Below are 21,008 nucleotides of genomic sequence, written 5' to 3' on the forward strand. Positions count from 1 at the left end.
TTTCAATGTAATCCTTAATGGTTGTCTATATTTTACTTTTGTTTCCTTAATATATGAACCTTTAAATGCCATGTAGCATCTGGTAATTCTATAACTTGACTTTCTTCTTTAGCTCCCATTAATTGGCATTGCCTTTGCTATCTTTTAGGTAGCCATAGCTGTTAAAACATGAAAAAATTGCATGGGAAAAATTTGCCAAATAAATACATAAACATAACCATAAATCTATATATATATTTATACTTTTTTTACATTTTTTTTACATTGGAGGCTCCAGTTGGACAAGTCCATATCAAGGCAGGGCCTTTACTGAAATATAAAGAGGTAAATGAAATGGTAAAAGAGACAAGGAAAAGTACATGTGAATTTTGGAGAAAGTGAGAAACCCATCTTTTAAAAAGTTCCTCACTGTAGTTACTGGGAAAGGCATGAGATGGTAGAGAGTGCCAAAGCTTCAAGGTGTAGGAAAAGAAACAGTTATCGTGATGGCCCTCCCTTGAGTTGCATGGTCTAGCTAAGGTTGGGTGCACACAAGTAGTCAGCTCTCGGAAGGCCTAGCTAGTGTTGGGGGTAAAACTCAAGTAATACCAACAGAAGAGGGAAAGTGAACGAACATTACGGCACTGGGAAAGTGGGTCAAGTTTTGAAGTAAGCCTGAGAGATTAGATAAGTCAGACCTCTTTCAACTCCATTCTGTGGAGTAAGGATGCAGAACTAGAACCACCCCAGACATGAGAGCAGTGTTTCATAAAAAGATAAAGCAATCCTTTGTATAAATAGAGAAACTGCTAAGAAGAAAAGAAACTTTGACATTTAACAGGCCTTGCAGTTTCTCAAAAACAGACTTGGCTATTTCTGTAATTTGAGGTTCCCAAGATAGTGTGCATGTTATAGTAAAACAAAATATGTTCATTGAGCAAAGAGGTGGAATTACAAAACCATCAAAGGAGAGAGGAAAACAGAGAATTTTCATTAGAGTTAGGCAGAAATTGAGTTTTGGGGTCATGAAACACAAACAGATGTCATCTATCCCACTGAGATATCCTGTCCAAGCCTTATGCAGATTGTGTCCAAGAAGAAAAAGCAGAATTGAAGGATGTGGAGGAATGCAATGTTGAGTCATCAGTGTATGAGTGCATTTGGTTATTTATAGAAGAGAGGAAATAATTTTTAAAATAGAGAAAGAGAGTAGGAGACAAGACAGAATGTAAGGGGAAGAAGTTTTAAGAACATGGGACCCCACTTCTTTACCTTTTAAGCCTACATCTTCACATAAATGATGATGGTGGGAGAAAAAGTAAAAGGAGCCTACACAACTTTTCTAAACTGGATTTGGTTCAGGATTGTCCACTGGGAGCTGGGACTATGTTAATTTTCCTTTCTTTGGTAGGGTATGCAATAGCTTCTACTGAGGTAAATGTTCCATCTCTGTTAAAGGTTCCACCCCTGTTAAAGGTCTGGTAAAGCATTTTGAAGAAGTTTTGGATACCTTAAAGATCTCCTTCACCTAAAACATTTTCTCTACGCTAGTAAGCTGGGTTAAGTTTATACCCAACCCTAATCATATACACTCCAAATTAGCAAAGAAAATGAGGGAAGGGTTGCGTATCTTTATGTGATCCGAACTTGATATTTGTTAATTTCATTATCTCCCCTATTAGAATTCATATCTTTCATCCGCCTTCCTTTCAAAGGGTGTAACTGCCAATTTTGCAGCACTTTCGGGTAGGAAATCCTTCATTCATGGAGTTCCCCTTCTGAATTTTTTCTTACTCTCGAGCGACTTTTAATGTTTCTTTACACTATTTTCAGTATCACTATATACCAATGCATCACAAACTACTTAGCGAGCGACTTTTAATATTTCTTTATAATATTTTCATTGTGTCACTATACACCATTGCACCACAAACTGGCAAAGTCCCACAAACTACCTCTACACTTGTGTATTTGTTTACATGTGAGGCTCTGACGGATCAACCCCCCCACCAGCTGTTGGCTGAGCTACGGGCCTATAGAATTTAGTTTATGTGAAATTGCAAACCCTTACACAGTTTGGTATTTGCCCTCATTACTTATTATATATGATTATTTATGCATGCTTATCATTAAAACGCAACAATATTCAAAATCTTATCATTCTAAATTTTTTCCTTCGTTCAAGACAGACTTGTGTAAACAAACCGTCATGGCTGCTCCCGTAGAAAAGTGTCAAAATTTTTTCTTTCGTTATAAGAAATGGATTACGAACAATCCTCAAGGAGCCTCAGAAATGGAAGCAGTAGTCAAATGGGGATCATACATTTTAGCAGGTATGTTCAAGTTCTGTTCTGTTGATGGATTTTCCGGTAAATACATTACCCCCCATCCCCACCCCGGTTGCCGCACTTTCCGGGACTTCGAGTCAAAAGCTAAATACAAGCATGGCTTGTTGGCTGCCTTGTCCTGTTGACTAATGGTCTTACCAATCAGAGTATGAAGTAGGGGAAAGGGTTTTGACACTTCCTGATTAAAGGATTTGGTTAAACTTCAGGATATCCACATTCCTACACGCTGTAGTATGTATCAAAGACTGACACAATCATTGACTGCCATTCCATTAATAACATAACTCCTGTAAATGCTATCCCTGAGCAACAAAATCCAACGAATTTCAATAGGATAGCAGTAGGATCAATGAAACACCCGTGGTATTGAAGAAAACTAGCAGGTTATTGCTTTTTTGTGTGGATTTCGTAATTTCATTTTGTGATCTTCATCTAGATGATATGATGACACTTCCAGCAGTGTAGTGGTAAGTGCTATACAGAGGTTTAGCCTCTACCAGCAAACTCCACGAATTACAAGAGGGTTTATAAGTCAACTGAGTTTCCTCCAATATTGCAGATATATTAGACTGATCATACTGCATTCCAAGGGATGAACTGCAATCCTGGGGATGAACTGTCTGTACACTTGTAATATTGTAGGAGACCCAGTTGACTAAAGAAATCTGTGTTTATGTAAATAGATTATTGTTTCCTTTATGTATTTTTATGATTAATGATTCACCAAACCTTAAAGAATTATATTAGAAATCGAGTCTCTCTAAACAGTTCTAAAAGGTTTGCAGTAGGACTTGTGAAATACACCTTCCACCCTGAGTCGTCAAGAAGAATGAACACTCCTTGCTTAGTTCTATCTGTTCCAACCTCTAGAAACTAAACTACAAGAAAGGAAGGGTTTCCACCCCCCCCCCACCTCCTTTCCTGTCCCTCTTTGTTTGCCCCGTATGACATGCAAAGAAGTTTTGTAGAAGTTTCAGCACAGCATGCTAGAAAGTGTGGGAATGAAACATGAGTGTCATATGAATTGCCACTGTGCATGTTTATCATTTATCGTTACTGAAATAATGATTTATGATTATTTTTTCCCATGTTGGAGGCTCCAGTCATGGACAAAATTCCACATCAAGGTCTGGCCTTAATTGAAATATACAGAAGATTATGAAAGGGAAAAAAGACAAGGGAAAGTATTTACAAATTTTGAAGGAAGTGAAAAACCTGTCTTTAAAAATGTAATGTGCTAGGTCGTAGTTATTGGGAAAGACATGAAAAGATAGAAAGTTCCAAAGCTTTGAGGTGTACGGAAAATAACAGTTTTCAAAATGGCCCACTCTTATTATTGTATTTTCAATAACGAATCTTTAGATTTTTATAATTAATGTGATTCACTGATAACATTTTCACAATAAAACTAAAAAAGTTGTTAAGTTACCAGATGCAGTCTTGTTGGACAGATGAGTGCAGGCAACAGTGCTTCCACTTTTATTAGAAAATATTTTCCTGCCTTGTCATGATCAACTCTTGGCACTGAGAGAGCTAGTGTCCATAAAATCCTCTCTTTACACACTCGAGAGACATCATCATTGTCATATGATATAATTCAGGATAATTTGCTTGGTCCTCTAAATCTAGCTAAAGGTTGTTCAGGTTTCTTATTAGAAAGTTCACAAAAATGTGCTCTCATTGGTATGTCTGGAGGATGACTGAATGCAGGGAGAAATGATTATGCATTGCCATCTCAGGCACCTCCCAGGTTTGGCACTTGGCCTTGAAATTAAGTTGCAAAAATTAGTGTGTATATATCTGTTTTGAGACATTGCTCAGTTCCAATGATATCCATATGGAGACACTAAGGGGTTAAAAGGGCAAATCCTCCCTCTCATTTGCCTATTCTTTCACTCATTATCATATATCCCTTTGGGCAAAACAGATGAGATCTAACCTCTTTAGTAAGCTTTGTTTTCATTCCAACAATATCAGGTGCACCTTTTTCATATGAATTCTATTGAATTCTATTTCTGTACCATTTTCTACTGCTTCATGAACATTTGTATATATTACTTTCAGTTTGAAAGTACCATCTCCCACCACCTCTGAGCTCTTTTCCATGCTGGCAGGGCTGCTGCGTCCTTTTGATTCGTTTGCAACTCCAGTTTTTTTATCCCTGATTGTATTCTTAGATTTTCTTCCTCTTTTCCTTTGGCTTTTCATGTTTGATGAATACCCCATTGTATTCCACCCTGCCCTTGAGTGGTGTTATCAGTGGACTGAACTAGGACATATGAAGCAGCTGGAGGAAACCAAAGAAAGGTCTTTAGGGCATGGTTCTAGTTAGAGGATTGTGCTTTCTGTACATTACACATGACAGCTACAGAATGTATGAGAGTGAATGAGGACTTAGTAGGCAATTTATTTCAGACTACATCAGAAGATCCCTCATAAAATTGTTGCCAGTGTCACATGAAAGTGGAGTCGCTGAAGAGATCAGATAGCGTTATGCCAATGTAATGTAAACTTAATTACATGGTGACACTAACAAAGTCACTAGAACTTGCAAGTATGTTGATCAAGTTTTAGAGGTATACAAATGGCTTTTTATGTATTTTCTATTCTTTACATTTGTTTGTGTTTTGTGTTTCTGCCCTCAGCAAATCATTTTGATGGCCAAACTTATTTTATGTATTATTGTTTATGGATCTTGATGTGGACTTTTGTCTGTAACTGGAGCCTTCAATGTAAAAGAAAGAAAAATTATTTAATGGCTGTCATTAAGTTGACTAACTAACTAGGAAAGCTCACTATGCCCATTATAAGACTGACAGTAGTATGGATTTGGCTTGAAAATGATTTATCCTAAGCTATAAAAGAAAATTCATTGGAGGGGAAATAGCCAGTAATTGTACTGTGTATATGCATACGTTACTTTTCAGGGCGTTTGAAACACTCTACACTCCTCTGTGAGATTGTTTATTCTGGATCAAGACTTTTTGAAATGTTTAATGATTTCCTGATAAAGGGAACTCTTCCACGACTCACCTCTAAAGAAGGAGACAGGCTGAAGGTAGGAAAGAATTTTTGCACTCACTTTTAATGTATTTGAAAAGGACCCATTTTTTGTATGGTCTTTTATTTGTGTAAAACAGAGGATTATTATTATTTTATGAATATAGAAGAAAGAGGTTATTTCCTCACTTTAAGATTTTGACCTGTGCCAGTATTTATTTTCTTTGATACATCCTGGCCTTTCCCTCCTTAGGAAGGTAGTATCAGAAATAGCTAAGTGAGTCTTCTCTGAAAATTTTTACTTGATTACTTCTCTTTCTGATTTTAAAAAATGTCACAGAAGAGGATTTCCAACCTTCCAACCTTCTTAGTCATCTTGAAAATGAAGGAGTTACATACCTAGTATTTTTCCCCCTTCCCTCGGGTATATATATATATATATATATATATATATATATATTTTCCCTGGGGATAGGGGAGAAAGAATACTTCCCACGTATTCCATGCGTGTCGTAGAAGGCGACTAAAAGGGAAGGGAGCGGGGGGCTGGAAATCCTCCCCTCTCGTTTTTTTTTTTTTTTTAATTTTCCAAAAGAAGGAACAGAGAAGAGGGCCAGGTGAGGATATTCCCTCAAAGGCCCAGTCCTCTGTTCTTAACGCTACCTCGCTATCGCGGGAAATGGCGAATAGTATGAAAAAAAAAAAAAAAAAATATATATATATATATATATATATATATATATATATATATTTTTTTTTTTTTTTTTTTTCCAAAAGAAGGAACAGAGAAGAGGGCCAGGTGAGGATATTCCCTCAAAGGCCCAGTCCTCTGTTCTTAACGCTACCTCGCTATCGCGGGAAATAGCGAATAGTATGAAAAAAAAAAAAAAAAAAAAAAAAAGAATATATATATATATATATATATATATATATTTTCAGAAAAGAAGAGTGAATGTTGGGGTGAAGAGGGTGGTGAGAGCAAGTGAGCTTGGGAAGGAGACTTGTGTGAGGAAGTACCAGGAGAGACTGAGTACAGAATGGAAAAAGGTGAGAACAATGGAAGTAAGGGGAGTGGGGGAGGAATTGGATGTATTTAGGGAATCAGTGATGGATTGCGCAAAAGATGCTTGTGGCATGGGAAGAGTGGGAGGTGGGTTGATTAGAAAGGGTAGTGAGCGGTGGGATGAAGAAGTAAGATTATTAGTGAAAGAGAAGAGAGAGGCATTTGGACGGTTTTTGCAGGGAAAAAATGCAATTGAGTGGGAGATGTATAAAAGAAAGAGACAGGAGGTCAAGAGAAAGGTGCAAGAGGTGAAAAAGAGGGCAAATGAGAGTTGGGGTGAGAGAGTATCATTAGATTTTAGGGAGAATAAAAAGATGTTCTGGAAGGAGGTAAATAAAGTGCATAAGACAAGGGAGCAAATGGGAACTTCAGTGAAGGGCGCAAATGGGGAGGTGATAACAAGTAGTGGTGATGTGAGGAGATGGAGTGAGTATTTTGAAGGTTTGTTGAATGTGTTTGATGATAGAGTGGCAGATATAGGGTGTTTTGGTCGAGGTGGTGTGCAAAGTGAGAGGGTTAGGGAAAATGATTTGGTAAACAGAGAAGAGGTAGTAAAAGCTTTGCGGAAGATGAAAGCCGGCAAGGTAGCAGGTTTGGATGGTATTGCAGTGGAATTTATTAAAAAAGTGGGTGACTGTATTATTGACTGGTTGGTAAGGTTATTTAATGTATGTATGACTCATGGTGAGGTGCCTGAGGATTGGCGGAATGCGTGCATAGTGCCATTGTACAAAGGCAAAGGGGATAAGAGTGAGTGCTCAAATTACAGAGGTATAAGTTTGTTGAGTATTCCTGGTAAATTATATGGGAGAGTATTGATTGAGAGGGTGAAGGCATGTACAGAGCATCAGATTGGGGAAGAACAGTGTGGTTTCAGAAGTGGTAGAGGATGTGTGGATCAGGTGTTTGCTTTGAAGAATGTATGTGAGAAATACTTAGAAAAGCAAATGGATTTGTATGTAGCATTTATGGATCTGGAGAAGGCATATGATAGAGTTGATAGAGATGCTCTGTGGAAGGTATTAAGAATATATAGTGTGGGAGGCAAGTTGTTAGAAGCAGTGAAAAGTTTTTATCGAGGATGTAAGGCATGTGTACGTGTAGGAAGAGAGGAAAGTGATTGGTTCTCAGTGAATGTAGGTTTGCGGCAGGGGTGTGTGATGTCTCCATGGTTGTTTAATTTGTTTATGGATGGGGTTGTTAGGGAGGTAAATGCAAGAGTTTTGGAAAGAGGGGCAAGTATGAAGTCTGTTGGGGATGAGAGAGCTTGGGAAGTGAGTCAGTTGTTGTTCGCTGATGATACAGCGCTGGTGGCTGATTCATGTGAGAAACTGCAGAAGCTGGTGACTGAGTTTGGTAAAGTGTATGAAAGAAGAAAGTTAAGAGTAAATGTGAATAAGAGCAAGGTAATTAGGTACAGTAGGGTTGAGGGTCAAGTCAATTGGGAGGTAAGTTTGAATGGAGAAAAACTGGAGGAAGTAAAGTGTTTTAGATATCTGGGAGTGGATCTGGCAGCGGATGGAACCATGGAAGCAGAAGTAGATCATAGGGTGGGGGAGGGGGCGAAAATCCTTGGAGCCTTGAAGAATGTGTGGAAGTCGAGAACATTATCTCGGAAAGCAAAAATGGGTATGTTTGAAGGAATAGTGGTTCCAACAATGTTGTATGGTTGCGAGGCGTGGGCTATGGATAGAGTTGTGCGCAGGAGGATGGATGTGCTGGAAATGAGATGTTTGAGGACAATGTGTGGTGTGAGGTGGTTTGATCGAGTAAGTAACGTAAGGGTAAGAGAGATGTGTGGAAATAAAAAGAGCGTGGTTGAGAGAGCAGAAGAGGGTGTTTTGAAATGGTTTGGGCACATGGAGAGAATGAGTGAGGAAAGATTGACCAAGAGGATATATGTGTTGGAGGTGGAGGGAACGAGGAGAAGTGGGAGACCAAATTGGAGGTGGAAAGATGGAGTGAAAAAGATTTTGTGTGATCGGGGCCTGAACATGCAGGAGGGTGAAAGGAGGGCAAGGAATAGAGTGAATTGGATCGATGTGGTATACCGGGGTTGACGTGCTGTCAGTGGATTGAATCAGGGCATGTGAAGCATCTGGGGTGAACCATGGAAAGCTGTGTAGGTATGTATATTTGCGTGTGTGGACGTATGTATATACATGTGTATGGGGGTGGGTTGGGCCATTTCTTTCGTCTGTTTCCTTGCGCTACCTCGCAAACGCGGGAGACAGCAAAAAAAAAAAAATATAATGAGAGTTAGGGTGAGAGAGTATCATTAAACTTTAGGGAGAATAAAAAGCTGTTTTGGAAGGAGGTAAATATCATGCATAAGACAAGAGAACAAATGAGAACATCTGTGATGGGGGCAAGTGGGGATGTAATAACAGGTAGGGATGAAGTGAGGAGGACATGGAGTAAATATTTTGAAGGTTTGTTGAATGTGTGTGATGGTAGAGTGACAGATGTTAGGGGTTTTGGTTGGGTTGGTGTGCAAAGTGAGAGAATCGGGGAGAGTGGTTTGGTGAAGAGAGAAGAGGTGGTGAAAGCCTTGCAGAAGATGAACTCCAGCAAGGTGGCTGGTTTGGATGGTATTGCAGTTGAATTTATTAAGAAAGGGGGTGACTGTGTTGTTGACTGGTTGGTAAGGATATTCAATGTGTGTATGGATCATGGTGAAGTCCCTGAGGATTGGTAGAATGCATGTATAGTGCCATTGTACAAAGGCAAAGGGGATAAAGGTGAGTTTTCAAACTACAGAGACAGAGGTTTGTTGAGTATTCCACAAGAATTGTAAGGGAGGGCACTGATTGAGAGGGTGAAGGCATGTACAAAGCATCAGATTGGAGAGGAGCAGTGTGGTTTTGGTACAGGATGTGTGGGTCATGTGTTTACTTTGAAAAGTGTGTGTGAGAACTACTTAGAAAAACAGATGGATTTGTATGAAGCATGTATGGATCTGGAGAAGGCATTTGATAGGGTTGATAGAGATGCTTTGTGGAAGGTCTTAAGAGTATATGGCGTGGGAGGTAAGCTTCTAGAAGCAGGGAAACATTTTACCAAGGATATAAGGCATGTATACAAGTAGGAAGAGAGGAGAGTGATTGGTTCCCAGTGAAGGTCGGGCTGTGGCAGGGGTGTGTGATGTCCCCATGGTTGTTTGATTTGTTTATGGATGGGTGGTTAGGGAGGTTAATGCAAGAGTTTTGGAGAGAGGGACAAGTATGCAGTCTGTTGTGGATGAAAGAGCCTGGGAAATAAGTCGGATGTTGTTAGCTGATGATACAGCTCTGGTGGCTAATTCAAGTGAGAAACTGTGGTAGGTGACAGTTTGGAAAAGTGTGTGAAAGGAGAAAGTTGAGTGTAAATGAGATTAAGAGATAGGTTATTAGGTTTGGTAAGCTTGAGGGCACAAGTAAATTGGGATGTAAGATTGAATGGAGAAAAATTGGAGGAAGTTAAGTGTTTTAGATATCTGGGAGTGGACTTAGTGGATGGAACCATGGAAGTGGAAGCGAGTCACAGGGTGGGGGAGGGGGCGAAGGTTCTGGAAGTGATGAAGAATATGTGGAAGGAGAGAACATTTTCTTGGAGAGCAAAAATGGGTATGTTTGAAGGAATAGTAGTTCCAACAATGTTATATGGTTGCGAGGCATGGGCTATAAATAGGGTTGTACGGAGGAGGGTGGATTTATTGGAAATAGAATTTTTGCGGACAGTATGTGGTGTGAGATGGGTTGATCGAAAAAGTAATGAAAGGGTAAGACAGATGTGTGGAAATAAAAAGAGTGTGGTTGAGGAGAAGAAGAGGGTGTGTTTAAATGGTTTGGACGTATGGAGAGAATGAATGAGGAAAGATTGACATAGAGGATTTATGTGTCAGAGGTGAAGGGAACAAGGAGAAGTGGGAAACAAGATTGGAGATGGAAGGATAGAGTGAAAAAGATTTTTAGAGAGGGTGAGAGTCATACAATGAATAAAGTGAAATGGAACGATGTGGTATACTGGGGTTGACGTGCTGTCAATGGACTGAAGGGTGTGCAAGAAATAAAGTGAAATGGAATGATTTGGTATACCAGGGTCGACGTGCTGTCAATGGATTGAAACAGGGTATGTGAAACTTCTGGGATAAACTATAGAAAGGTGCGTGGGGCCTAGATGTGGATTGGGAGCTGTGGTTTCAGTGCATTACACATGACAGTTACAGAATGAGTTAACAAATATCAAATGTGGCCTTTTTTGACTGTTTTCCTGGCGCTACCTCACTGAAGCAGTTGGGCGGGGTAGTATCAGAAGTGGATAAAGACAAGCAAGTGTGACTATACATTTGTGTATGTATGTATATGTCTTTGTATGTATATATAAATGTATGTTTATGTGTGTAAGTTGGTTTGTATATATATATATTTTCATTTTTTTTTTTATTATACTTTGTCGCTGTCTCCCGCGTTTGCGAGGTAGCGCAAGGAAACAGACGAAAGAAATAGCCCAACCCCCCCCATACACATGTATATACATACGTCCACACACGCAAATATACATACCTACACAGCTTTCCATGGTTTACCCCAGATGCTTCACATTCCTTGATTCAATCCACTGACAGCACGTCAACCCCGGTATACCACATCGCTCCAATTCACTCTATTCCTTGCCCTCCTTTCACCCTCCTGCATGTTCAGGCCCCGATCACACAAAATCTTTTTCACTCCATCTTTCCACCTCCAATTTGGTCTCCCTCTTCTCCTTGTTCCCTCCACCTCCGACACATATATCCTCTTGTTCAATCTTTCCTCACTCATTCTCTCCATGTGCCCAAACCACTTAAAAACACCCTCCTCTGCTCTCTCAACCACGCTCTTTTTATTTCCACACATCTCTCTTACCCTTACGTTACTCACTCGATCAAACCACCTCACACCACACATTGTCCTCAAACATCTCATTTCCAGCACATCCATCCTCCTGCGCACAACTCTATCCATAGCCCACGCCTCGCAACCATACAACATTGTTGGAACCACTATTCCTTCAAACATACCCATTTTTGCTTTCCGAGATAATGTTCTCGACTTCCACACATTCTTCAAGGCCCCCAGAATTTTCGCCCCCTCCCCCACCCTATGATCCACTTCCGCTTCCATGGTTCCATCCGCTGCCAGATCCACTCCCAGATATCTAAAACACTTCACTTCCTCCAGTTTTTCTCCATTCAAACTCACCTCCCAATTGACTTGACCCTCAACCCTACTGTACTTAATAACCTTGCTCTTATTCACATCTACTCTCAGCTTTCTTCTTTCACACACTTTACCAAACTCAGTAACCAGCTTCTGCAGTTTCTCACATGAATCAGCCACCAGCGCTGTATCATCAGCAAACAACAACTGACTCACTTCCCAAGCTCTCTCATCCCCAACAGACTTCATACTTGCCCCTCTTTCCAAAACTCTTGCATTTATCTCCCTAACAACCCCATCCATAAACAAATTAAACAACCATGGAGACATCACACACCCCTGCCGCAAACCTACATTCACTGAGAACCAATCACTTTCCTCTCTTCCTACACGTACACATGCCTTACATCCTCGATAAAAACTTTTCACTGCTTCTAACAACTTTCCTCCCACACCATATATTCTTAATACCTTCCACAGAGCATCTCTATCAACTCTATCATATGCCTTCTCCAGATCCATAAATGCTACATACAAATCCATTTGCTTTTCTAAGTATTTCTCACATACATTCTTCAAAGCAAACACCTGATCCACACATCCTCTACCACTTCTGAAACCACACTGCTCTTCCCCAATCTGATGCTCTGTACATGCCTTCACCCTCTCAATCAGTACCCTCCCATATAATTTACCAGGAATACTCAACAAACTTATACCTCTGTAATTTGAGCACTCACTCTTATCCCCTTTGCCTTTGTACAATGGCACTATGCACGCATTCCGCCAATCCTCAGGCACCTCACCATGAGTCATACATACATTAAATAACCTTACCAACCAGTCAACAATACAGTCACCCCCTTTTTTAATAAATTCCACTGCAATACCATCCAAACCTGCTGCCTTGCCAGCTTTCATCTTCCGCAAAGCTTTCACTACCTCTTCTCTGTTTACCAAATCATTTTCCCTAACCCTCTCACTTTGCACACCACCTCGACCAAAACACCCTATATCTGCCACTCTATCATCAAACACATTTAACAAACCTTCAAAATACTCACTCCATCTCCTTCTCACATCACCACTACTTGTTATCACCTCCCCATTTGCGCCCTTCACTGAAGTTCCCATTTGCTCCCTTGTCTTACGCACTTTATTTACCTCCTTCCAGAACATCTTTTTATTCTCCCTAAAATCTAATGATACTCTCTCACCCCAACTCTCATTTGCCCTTTTTTTCACCTCTTGCACCTTTCTCTTGACCTGTCTCTTTCTTTTATACATCTCCCACTCAATTGCATTTTTTCCCTGCAAAAATCGTCCAAATGCCTCTCTCTTCTCTTTCACTAATACTCTTACTTCTTCATCCCACCACTCACTACCCTTTCTAATCAACCCACCTCCCACTCTTCTCATGCCACAAGCATCTTTTGCGCAATCCATCACTGATTCCCTAAATACATCCCATTCCTCCCCCACTCCCCTTACTTCCATTGTTCTCACCTTTTTCCATTCTGTACTCAGTCTCTCCTGGTACTTCCTCACACAAGTCTCCTTCCCAAGCTCACTTACTCTCACCACCCTCTTCACCCCAACATTCACTCTTCTTTTCTGAAAACCCATACAAATCTTCACCTTAGCCTCCACAAGATAATGATCAGACATCCCTCCAGTTGCACCTCTCAGCACATTAACATCCAAAAGTCTCTCTTTCGCACGCCTGTCAATTAACACGTAATCCAATAACGCTCTCTGGCCATCTCTCCTACTTACATAAGTATACTTATGTATATCTCGCTTTTTAAACCAGGTATTCCCAATCATCAGTCCTTTTTCAGCACATAAATCTACAAGCTCTTCACCATTTCCATTTACAACACTGAACACCCCATGTATACCAATTATTCCCTCAACTGCCACATTACTCACCTTAGCATTCAAATCACCCATCACTATAACCCGGTCTCGTGCATCAAAACCACTAACACACTCATTCAGCTGCTCCCAAAACACTTGCCTCTCATGATCTTTCTTCTCATGCCCAGGTGCATATGCACCAATAATCACCCACCTCTCTCCATCAACTTTCAGTTTTACCCATATTAATCGAGAATTTACTTTCTTACATTCTATCACATACTCCCACAACTTCTGTTTCAGGAGTATTGCTACTCCTTCCCTAGCTCTTGTCCTCTCACTTACCCCTGACTTTACTCCCCAGACATTCCCAAACCACTCTTCCCCTTTACCCTTGAGCTTCGTTTCACTCAGAGCCAAAACATCCAGGTTCCTTTCCTCAAACATACTACCTATCTCTCCTTTTTTCACATCTTGGTTACATCCACACACATTTAGGCACCCCACTCTGAGCCTTCGAGGAGGATGAGCACTCCCTGCGTGACTCCTTCTTATGTTTCCCATTTTAGAAAGTTAATACAAGGAGGGGAGGATTTCTGGCCCCCCGCTCCCGTCCCCTCTAGTCGCTTTCTACGACACGCGAGGAATACATGGGAAGTATTCTTTCACCCCTATCCCCAGGGATAATATACATATATATATACATATACACATACACACACATAAACATACATGCGCACACATACACACACACACACATACATATATATATATATGAAAAATGTAAGAAACAATTTAGAAAACTGAAACTTCTAGCTTGAAATGAATGAAAAAATGAATGTCACATAATTGTTCAACCTCTGGCTATGGAAAAAGGAAATGTATAATTTATTTACACAAAAGTTTGTGTAAATATATATATATATATATTGAGAGTTGGGGTGAGAGAGTATCATTAAATTTTAGGGAGAATAAAAAGATGTTCTGGAAGGAGGTAAATAAAGTGCGTAAGACAATAATTGATAATTGTTTTGTTTGCTGAGTATGAAGAAAAGATGCAGAAGGTTGTCAGAGTTTTTTATGATATGTGTAAGTATAGGTGATTGGAGGTAAATTTGAGTAAAAGTAAAGTAATGGTGTTTGAAAAGCAGGAGAGTGAAAGCATAGATTTTGCAAAGCCCTATAGAGTGAAAGAAGAAAGTATGCAAAATTTTGTAGATAGGGTAGAATGACTTGATGAGGTGACAAATTTTAAGTGTTTGGAAGCTGTGTTGGGTATGTTTAGTGATATGGAGGGAGAGATAAGGGAGAGAGCAGTACAAGATAGAAGTGTCATTGAGTCCCTTGATAGAATGATGAAGGGTAGAGGTGTAAGTATGGAAGAGAAGAAAGGATTAAGGGACAGCATAGTCCTCCCAACCCTGACCTATGCAGCCAAAACATGGATGTGGGAGGAGTCACAGAATCAAGAATCCAGGCTGTGGAAATAAATTATTTTAGGGGAGCATCTGGTGTGACTAGATAGAATGAAGAAAGAAATGAAGGTGTGTATGAGAGATGTGGTATGGCAAGGAATATAAAGGGAATGAATTATTTAGTGGTAGGGTCAGTGTAATGCAATACTTTGAGATAGTTTGGGCATGTGGAAAGGATGTGAGACTGAGTTTGCAAGAAGATTGTGTGATAGTACAATTAAAGGGTTAGTTTGGGTGGAAGGTCACCTGTGACATGGGGAAACAGAGTATGGAGACTTTTTTGTTGTGGTCACACCCTTGATGGGAGTTCCCAAAGGGAACATGTGTCAGAGATATAGATAGGTAGATATATCCTTATATTTGTCAGTAAACAGCTTGCCTCTCAAGGTTCTTATGTGTAGCTATGGCAATAAGTTAGGCACAGTGCCAACCCCTAGATCTCTTTCACTTGCAGATTCTTGTAATTTTCTACCCACCAGGTATTAATCACACTTATGCCTTTCACTCTGACCCATCTTTATCATCTTGTACATGATTGGATTAAATCTAATCATCCATTTACATGACCATCTATGGAGCTTAGATAGGTCATCCTGTAGGATGATGCAGTCATCATTCTTTATTTCCCTCATGATCTTGGTATCATTTGCAAACATGTTTGGATACAGTTCCATTCTGTCAGGAAGTTATTTATATAGCCCAAGAATAGCGGTGCACCCAAGTGGCATGCAACTTGTAGCCCCAGCTCACTTCGATGATACACCTCTTACATGTAGCCTTTGCTTCCATCCAACAAAGATTTCTCTCCATTGAAGGATCCCACCTGTATATCTAGCTTTTAAACCAACTTCCAATAAAGAAACATGTCAAAGGCTTTCTGGTAGTCCAAGAACACAATCTTCTCATCCCCGTCTTTGATCTAAGGTGTCATAGAAATCTATAAGATTGGTTATGCATGACATCCTTTTCCAAAAACCATGTTGTTTCCCCAGTTACAAATTTCCTTTTTTGCAAGTATTCATTCATTTGTTTTCTGATGAGCTTTTCCAATTTTTACAGACCACAATTATTTATGAGGTTGGCCTGTAGTTTATTATACTTTTCTGGTTCCCTTTCTTAGTTATAGGCACAATATTTGCCCTCTTCCATATCCTTGGAACTACATCTTTCACTAATGTCTTATTGAACAGCATTTCTAATGGACTAGCATGTTCCACTACACATTCTTTCAGCATGTATGGGGAGACTTCATCAGGACCATGGGCTCTATGTGAGTCATATTGTTCTAATAACCTGATTGTCATTTCTGTCAGTATGTTCCAGACTTCATTCCTTCACACCTTGATAATGCTGATGCATTATTGTTTTCCACTGTGAAAACACTTTTGAACTTATCATTTAAATCCCTGCATATTTTTTCATCCTGAAGAATTCTTCCCTCCAAGTCCCTTAGCCTGATTACTTTCTTCCTTTTTTGATGAGTGGATGGAAACATTTACATTGTCTTTAGCTTTATCCACACTCTCCCAGAATCTCTCTGCTCCTCTCTCCTACTTTGCAGTACTCATTCCATGCTTTCCTTTATTTTCATATGGTGACTGCCTGCAGGGCCCATGATTCTACTCCATAGTACATCCCTGAGCTCTCTTGCTGTATGATATTTCTTGCTGACCCATATCACTCTCCATTTCGATCTACTCCCCTGTGGGCCATCAAAGATACACATGTTGTGACCCCTTGAATGTAGATTTCAGAGAACCTTTAATAGTACTGATCCATTATGTTATAATAGAACACCCCCCCTCCCAGTCAGGATTCTCAGAGAACTTGATCAGTTCCATATGGTTTTCATGCCTGTACTTCCTCTTTGATTCCAGTGTCTGCTCTGAACCTCCTGTGGCATCCTTTATCACCACATATTCAAAAACAAATACTACATGATCACTGTTGAGTAGGAGTACCATACTTCATATGTTTCATGTCCATGCTGCAGCTTGTAAAGACAGTGTCAGGTATAGATGGTATATCATCTCCCCTAGTTGATATATGGTCTGTTACATGTTCATGCAGGACATTATAGCTGTACCATAGGAACATGACAGAAGAGTTGGTGTTGTGTGTGAAAATTCTTGGAGACATACTTGATGTATTGTTTTCATCGGATGTGGGACCAAACCATGAAGACAACAGTCTACTTTCTACCAGATTGTTGGAAGATATTTTGTCCATTGTGTACAAGATGACCAGAGATGATCCTCTTAATTGTAAGTTTGTAAGTGTGCTGGTTTCTCTCCTGCGGCAAATGTCGGACCACCATTATCAAAACTTTCTGAACCAGTTTCAAACCTCAGATCAGCTCTGTAACCATTGGAACTTTACATCACGTTTTAGCTGAACCATATTAACTTTATGTCACATTTGAGCTGTACCTTACTACCTTTACATGATGTTTGAGTTGTGTCCCAGGAACTTCATATTATGTTTGAGCTGTGCCATTCCCTTTATATGACATTTGAGCTGTACCGCCTCATCTCGTCTTGTTTCTTTATGATGGTGATTATCTATCCAGCAGTAAATCAAGGACTTATTTATAATTAGATACTTATTTGTTATGTTTCAGTTTACTGGTGCTACAATTGTTTTAGAGTTTTACCTTTCAGATACTGTTAACAGTAATGGAGTATGTTGAGGTGCTAGTGGAAGTTGCTGCTGTTCAGCTCTGGGGGGAAATGGGGCGTTGGGCTGTGGTTTCTATCATTCAGCTTGCCAAGTGAGTATCTTATACAGGTCTTTTTGAATCATAGATTTGGTCAACATTTTATTGTTCAGGCCATTTTTGAATCTGCCAGAATATAACTTTTTAAGGCGTGAAATTTCTTTGTTGACTGTTGGATGAATATGATGTTACATTCCTACTTTTTATATTACTTTTTCAGATGTATTGGGCGGCTTCTTTTGGTGCTGAGATACAAAATATCCGTAGTTCCTTCTCCCCCTATAAAACCTTTAGACAGAAGAGCTGCTGTTAAAACTAAACAGCAGAGTTTCATGGATACAACACAGGGTTCAAGTCCAGGTGAGGTGCTGAGGCTTACCTTTAACTATTAGGAAAATATTATTGCTAGAAAATGTTAACAAGGTTTTACTTAACCTCATGATATTTTGTCCAGTACTCAGTTTCTTGTTCATGAAATAGAGATTTTTGTTTGATAGTCTTCTCAGAATGTCCCTTTTACAATACACAGTACAAATAGATTATCATTGTATAGGGCAAAAATATGACTATCAGTCTGTCTGTCATCATCAACTTTATTGTTAATGTCATGGGGTTGATCTGTTACATACAGGTTTTCAAATCATCGATAACTTTTTTCAGTTTACTCATACACATCTGTTACTCATACCCGGTGTTTTCAAATGAAATGTAAACTTTCTGTCTTAAAATACTTCTTAATTTTTTCACTTTGCTCAATAAGTTGATTCATAAAGTGAGGTCAGTGTCTCCATTCACACCATTCCTATACAATAAGTGCATACATTACATTGCATAACAAAAAACTTGAAAGTTTAGTAGTGCTTCTTATAGAATTAGACTTTACTGAGTTTAGAGACATACCCTATACTTATGATACACTGTTTTCATACGAATAGCTTATGCATGGAAAGGTGGTTTTTGGACAGATGAATAATATTTTTTTATTTACAGTAGGTTTGATAAGCATATTTTGTATTAACTATGTTTATTTAGATAATTTCAGTCCAGGTACACCACTGAATTTCCAGCAACTGATGGTTTGGCAACTCCTTTAGTCTGAACAAAATTACGTGAAGTAACTTGAAATTACCGCGGCCACCAGACTAGGTTACTGGGCGGCCACAGATGGCATTGTGTGTAGGGCGCACTTATTTACATTCCTTACACTGCACTTGGTGGTGATACCGCAATTCTGTGAGATTCTTAGCTTATTTTGCTTAGATTTAGCCCAAGCTATGGCTTCTAAGACATATGAGAGTGTCAGCCATGGTATCAAAGTAAACACCAGTCCATATCGATTCAAGATAAAGTAGACTGTTGAAAAAAATGGACTGTGATGTTTTGTTGCTTAAGCTGTGTGACATCTAAAGTATTGGTTCATCAACTGTTTGATATAAAGATGCAAAGGGAAAAAATATTGAAATTCTATGCAGACAGCGATTCAGAGAAGCATATGACGATTAGAAAAACTATGAAAGGTGGTAAAGTACTGAGCAGATCGAGTGGTGATGGAATGGTTGTCTGTTTAATTTGCATTTAATATTTGTTTGATTTAAATTTCTAGCAGTCCATGGTATGATTTAGACACATGGGAGGTGTATTATTAGTGGCTTAGAGGGGTGTTGATAATTATTATTACATGACCACAGTTGGTCCGATGATATGGTTAATCCAGGAAGGCTTTGGAACCAATTGTGCCAGAAGATTGGTGGTGTACCTGTACTCGAGATTGTAAAAGCTCTTGTTTATAATCAGTGAATTTAATTTTCTGTAAACATTCCGTACTTTCAAAAAGATACATCAACTGGTTGAGGTCTGATAAGATGACATTACAGTTAGATAAGCATTAAGTTACCAAACAGTGTTTCTTTCCAGGGTCACATTGACCAACAACCTTTAGAGAATAGAATTACTGTGATAAGTATTGGGTTGTAAAAAAGAATTTCCAGTGTCATTTTAACTTGTAAACTTTGAGAGAAACTTTAAAATTCCTGGATGTTAGAAACGTTCAACACCCTGGGTTTTGCTGATCTCCACAACACCCATGGGTTAAGGAGAGTACCCCCAGCAGCAGCTTCTTCCCCTGTTGTGGTGACACCCAGCCTCAGGGGGCAGCATCCTCACTGTGTAAGACACTGCCACACACACTTGCAAGATTATGTTTGTGGTGGTTCTTGTGAAGAGTGAACACAATAATTTAAGTCATTTTTGTTCTGCTCACATGTGAAGGAAATGTTGCTGAGCAGTGATTTGTGTGTATATTCACCTTTTGCCTTGTCAAATTTTAATTTCACTATTTTCTTCTTTTTAGTTTTCTTTTTGTTTTTGTTGTAACAAAATGTCACATTTAGTTACCAGAATTCCCATGAAGGGGTATAGAGTTTAGTGTGTGATACAATAGTTGGGCAGCGGATACCTGGCATTGTGGGAATGCTTGCCAGGCATTTGGAGGCAGGAGTCATACTGAAATAGAGGTGATGCCACCCCTTTCCTGTGAAAGGATACTTCTTCATAATAAAGTGAGGTCTGACTACCTGCTTTCATTGTACTTCTTACTATCACTTGATGCCATTTTGAATTGTAAGGATTGCAAAATTATTTTATAGTAAAATCGGATTTGAAATTACAGAAACACTCTATATAAAACCTGACTGCACTGTAGCATGAGGCAGACTGAGACCGAAACAAAGTTAGTCTACTCCACACTTCCAAAAACAAGTGCAATATGAAATATGCATGGTGCTGTGTTTGAGATTTTTGAATATTTTTATGTTTTGAATTAATATGGATAATGTAGTGTTGTTATTTGTGGGTTAAATCTGAACTCCATTATATTGGGGTCTATTAAATCGAGGGTTTACTGTATTATACTTAAATATCATTTCACGTCAGCAAGGTAGTGCCAGAAAACATAAAGAAAGACCCATCCACTTATATACTCACATATATAAGTGGTATAGGGGAAGAGTGGTTTGGTAAAGTCTTGGGAGTAAAGTCAGGGATTGATGAGAGGACAGCTAAGGAAGGAGTGGCACTCCTTTTGAAGCAGGAGTTGTGGGAGCATGTGATAGAGTGTAAGAAAGTAAATTCTAGATTGATTTGGATAAAACTCAAAGTGGATGGAGAGAGATGGGTGCCTGTGCTCCAGATCACAAGAAGAAAGATCATGAAAGGCAAGTGTTTTGAGAGCAGCTGAGTGAGTGCGTTAGCAGCTTTGATGAATGAGATAGGGTTATAGTGATGGGTGATTTAATTGCGAAGGTTTACATGGGGTGTTCAGTGTTGTAAAGGGATATGGTGAAGAGGTTGTGGATTTGCGTGCTGAAAAAGGACTAGTGATTGGGAATA

The 21,008-nt window shown here is 39.4% G+C and overlaps 1 protein-coding gene across 1 annotated transcript in view; it reads left to right on the forward strand.

Moving 5' to 3' along the window:
* Window positions 1-2,179: 2,179 nt before the first annotated feature.
* Pex16 (peroxin 16) overlaps window positions 2,180-21,008 on the forward strand; it is a 90,513-nt gene continuing 71,684 nt past the window's right edge. The window contains exons 1-4 of the mRNA XM_071672068.1: window positions 2,180-2,312; window positions 5,255-5,385; window positions 17,566-17,675; window positions 17,842-17,981. Coding sequence (XP_071528169.1) covers window positions 2,189-2,312; window positions 5,255-5,385; window positions 17,566-17,675; window positions 17,842-17,981 — 505 coding nt within the window. The 5' untranslated portion in view covers window positions 2,180-2,188. The remainder of the gene's footprint in view (window positions 2,313-5,254; window positions 5,386-17,565; window positions 17,676-17,841; window positions 17,982-21,008) is intronic.

Source organism: Panulirus ornatus, chromosome 17, assembly GCF_036320965.1.
Source record: "Panulirus ornatus isolate Po-2019 chromosome 17, ASM3632096v1, whole genome shotgun sequence".
Classification (NCBI taxonomy): domain Eukaryota; kingdom Metazoa; phylum Arthropoda; class Malacostraca; order Decapoda; family Palinuridae; genus Panulirus; species Panulirus ornatus.